The sequence below is a fragment of the Labrus mixtus genome, chromosome 19, assembly GCF_963584025.1.
Source record: "Labrus mixtus chromosome 19, fLabMix1.1, whole genome shotgun sequence".
NCBI lineage: Eukaryota > Metazoa > Chordata > Actinopteri > Labriformes > Labridae > Labrus > Labrus mixtus.
This window is the reverse complement of record NC_083630.1, coordinates 25,244,423-25,246,922: the sequence shown is the minus strand read 5'-3', so window position 1 is coordinate 25,246,922 and position 2,500 is coordinate 25,244,423. Positions and strand designations below refer to the sequence as shown.

At 45.4% G+C, this 2,500-nt stretch overlaps 2 protein-coding genes across 7 annotated transcripts in view; one reads left to right on the top strand and one right to left on the bottom strand.

Moving 5' to 3' along the window:
- Positions 1 to 849, top strand: part of LOC132994404 (apoptosis regulator Bcl-2-like) — a 17,802-nt gene extending 16,953 nt beyond the window's left edge. For all 3 annotated transcript variants that reach the window (XM_061064736.1, XM_061064735.1, XM_061064737.1), the window contains one exon: positions 471 to 849. In XM_061064736.1, the coding sequence (XP_060920719.1) occupies positions 471 to 596 (126 nt within the window). In that variant the 3' untranslated portion in view covers positions 597 to 849. The remainder of the gene's footprint in view (positions 1 to 470) is intronic.
- A 455-nt stretch (positions 850 to 1,304) lies between these two features.
- The window catches only part of LOC132994402 (5'-AMP-activated protein kinase subunit gamma-2-like), a 47,745-nt gene continuing 46,549 nt past the window's right edge, over positions 1,305 to 2,500 (bottom strand). For all 4 annotated transcript variants that reach the window (XM_061064731.1, XM_061064732.1, XM_061064730.1 and 1 more), the window contains one exon: positions 1,305 to 2,500. This exon is cut by the window's right edge and continues 673 nt beyond it. The gene's annotated coding sequence lies outside the window, so the exon portion shown is untranslated.

Here is a 2,500-nt window from a genome sequence, read left to right as displayed (position 1 = left end):
AACATACTTTTTAATTTAGACGACAGGACGACAAACTTCAGTTTCTGGTGACGGATCTAAAGTTCAGATACTCACAGACCAGGACTTCACCTCTGTGCCTCTCTCTCTCTCTCTCTGTCTCTCTCTCTCTCTCTCTCTCTCTCTCCCTCTCTCTCCTCTCTGTCTCTCCCTGTCTCTCTCTCTCTCTCCCTCACTCTCTCCCTGTCTCTGTCTATCTCTCTCTCCCTCCCTCGCTCTCTCTCTCCCTCTCTCCCTGTCTATCTCTCTCCCTGTCTCTCTCTCTCCTCTCTCCCTCCCTCGCTCTCTCTCTCCCTCTGTCTCTCTCTCTCCCTGTCTATCTCTCTCTCCCTGTCTCTCCCTGTCTCTCTCTCTCTCTCTCTCCCTCCCTGTATCTCTCTCTCTCTCTCTCTCCTCTCTCTCTCTCCCTCTCTCTCTGTCTCTCTCTCCTCTCTCTCTCTCTCGTTTCTCAGGATGCCTTTGTGGAGTTGTACGGTGAGTCCAGACCTGCAGTGACACTCTGGTCTCTGAGGACTCTGTTTGGACTGGCTGTACTGGGAGCAGCTGGGATCACACTGGCAGCACTGTTCAAACATTAACTGTGAACGTTCGGCTTTAAAGACACAAAAGGAACCCAACTGATTCATACTTCATGATAAACCCTCAAAGTTGTATGTATATAGCATGTATAAAGGGAACAAGAGAGGACCCAGACCGTAGCCCTGGGGGACTCCCCAAAAGAGAGTAACAGGAGAGGAGGCTGATGCAAAGCAGACCTTTGTTGTTTTGAGATATTTTTATGAACATGTATTTTTTTATTATATCATAAAGTAAACATTGTTATTGAAAGAAGCCTGACGGTTTGTTGTTTGTCCGCACTTTCTTATTCCGAAACTTAAAGCGAGTCATGCTGAGTTCCATCAGAAACTGGAAATTAAAAAAACAAGAACTTTGGCTACGTTTCCGTACCAAAACGTTGTTTGTGCAGTTCAGACAGTATGTGAATAAAAATAAATAACAAACAAACAAACGGACATAAAAAGTATTTTTTTTACCTGAAAACAACCTGATTGGCCTGAGGTGACAGTGTTAGTCCCTAACTCATTCCTTCTTCTCTCCAGCTCCGCCCTCTTGTCAAAAAAACATGAACAGGCATCTCCTCAGAGTCTTTTCTAGTCCAACCAAACACTGGACCATACATTTTATTGACCTGTCAATCACAGGTGACCCCGCCCCTAACTCCTCCCCAGCTGCCTGGTCTGATGAACATCATGCTGTGTTGAAGAAGACTCGTTAGGAGACTCAGAGACAGAAATTTAACATTTATTAAAACAGGTGGAGTGATATCATCACCTGACAGAAACAGCTGATTTACAGGTCACAGGTCAGCTGAACAACATTTGAACAACATAATAATATTTCTACATCCTGTGAAAAAATACAATGAGTCAGACTTCTCCAGAACACAGAGCGGAGGAATCACAGTGTGCAGAGGAGCAAGAGGCCGCCGCCGCTGCCGCAGAGATGAAGCAACACCAGCCGGTGTCACGGTTTAAAAAGTGACCGTGCTAACTGGTGACTTCCATCTGTGATGGTCGTAGTTACTACAGATGTCAGTTTCTATCGACGTGGTAACAACCCTACGGCAAAATGTGGAGTGTGAGCACCCCCTACAGACTGTGTGTGAGTATGTCTCTTAACACATCTAGAAACTATAAATATGTTTAACAATAACGTCTCTCAGTACAGGTCGGTTACAGAACATCAACTGTGTTTCAGATTCAGCACTAATCCAAAAAACCATTTATTTATTGACTAAAAACTCTCCACCAATCAGAAACATGAGCTAAGACGATGTGGTTGGCCCCGCCCCCTTGATGACATCGCATCAGGGGTCATGGTCACTGTTGGATATTTTTCCTTTTCACCAGCTTGGATTTAGAGACACCTGAGGGATGTACCACAAAGCGAGGTCAGAGGTCAATCCTGCTCTGTTGAGCCTAGTCAGGTTTCTTTAACCTGGACTGATCACCATGGTAACCAACTCTAAACTCATACCGCAGGAAGCAGGTTATGGTCAGTGTCGGGAATGATGTCGGTGGGCCTTACCGATCTTCAGCTGGAGGAATGTGTTCAAATAAATTTGCTCACTTTGTGGTACAGCCCCCTGGTGGTAACAGCTGGTAACAGCAGATGTTTTCATTTCTACAGCGAGCTCGTTACTTCGCTCACTTCCTGTTCCTCCTCCAACAAAATGTGAATTTTTTTTATTTTTCTGTGATTAAAGTCAAAATAATTAAGATCTTCAAAGATACCCGATTGGCTCAATCACCTGTCAATCACCAAACTGACCCTCCTACCTCCGGAGCAGCTGTCCAATCACAGCCCTGCAGTGACTCCTCCTGCTCCAAACCACAGACTCTCAGATCCTCCAGACCAATCACATGTCAGAGTTCTGTCAGTGCTCTCATTGACCACGCCCCTTTAGTCCCTTCTCTTCTTC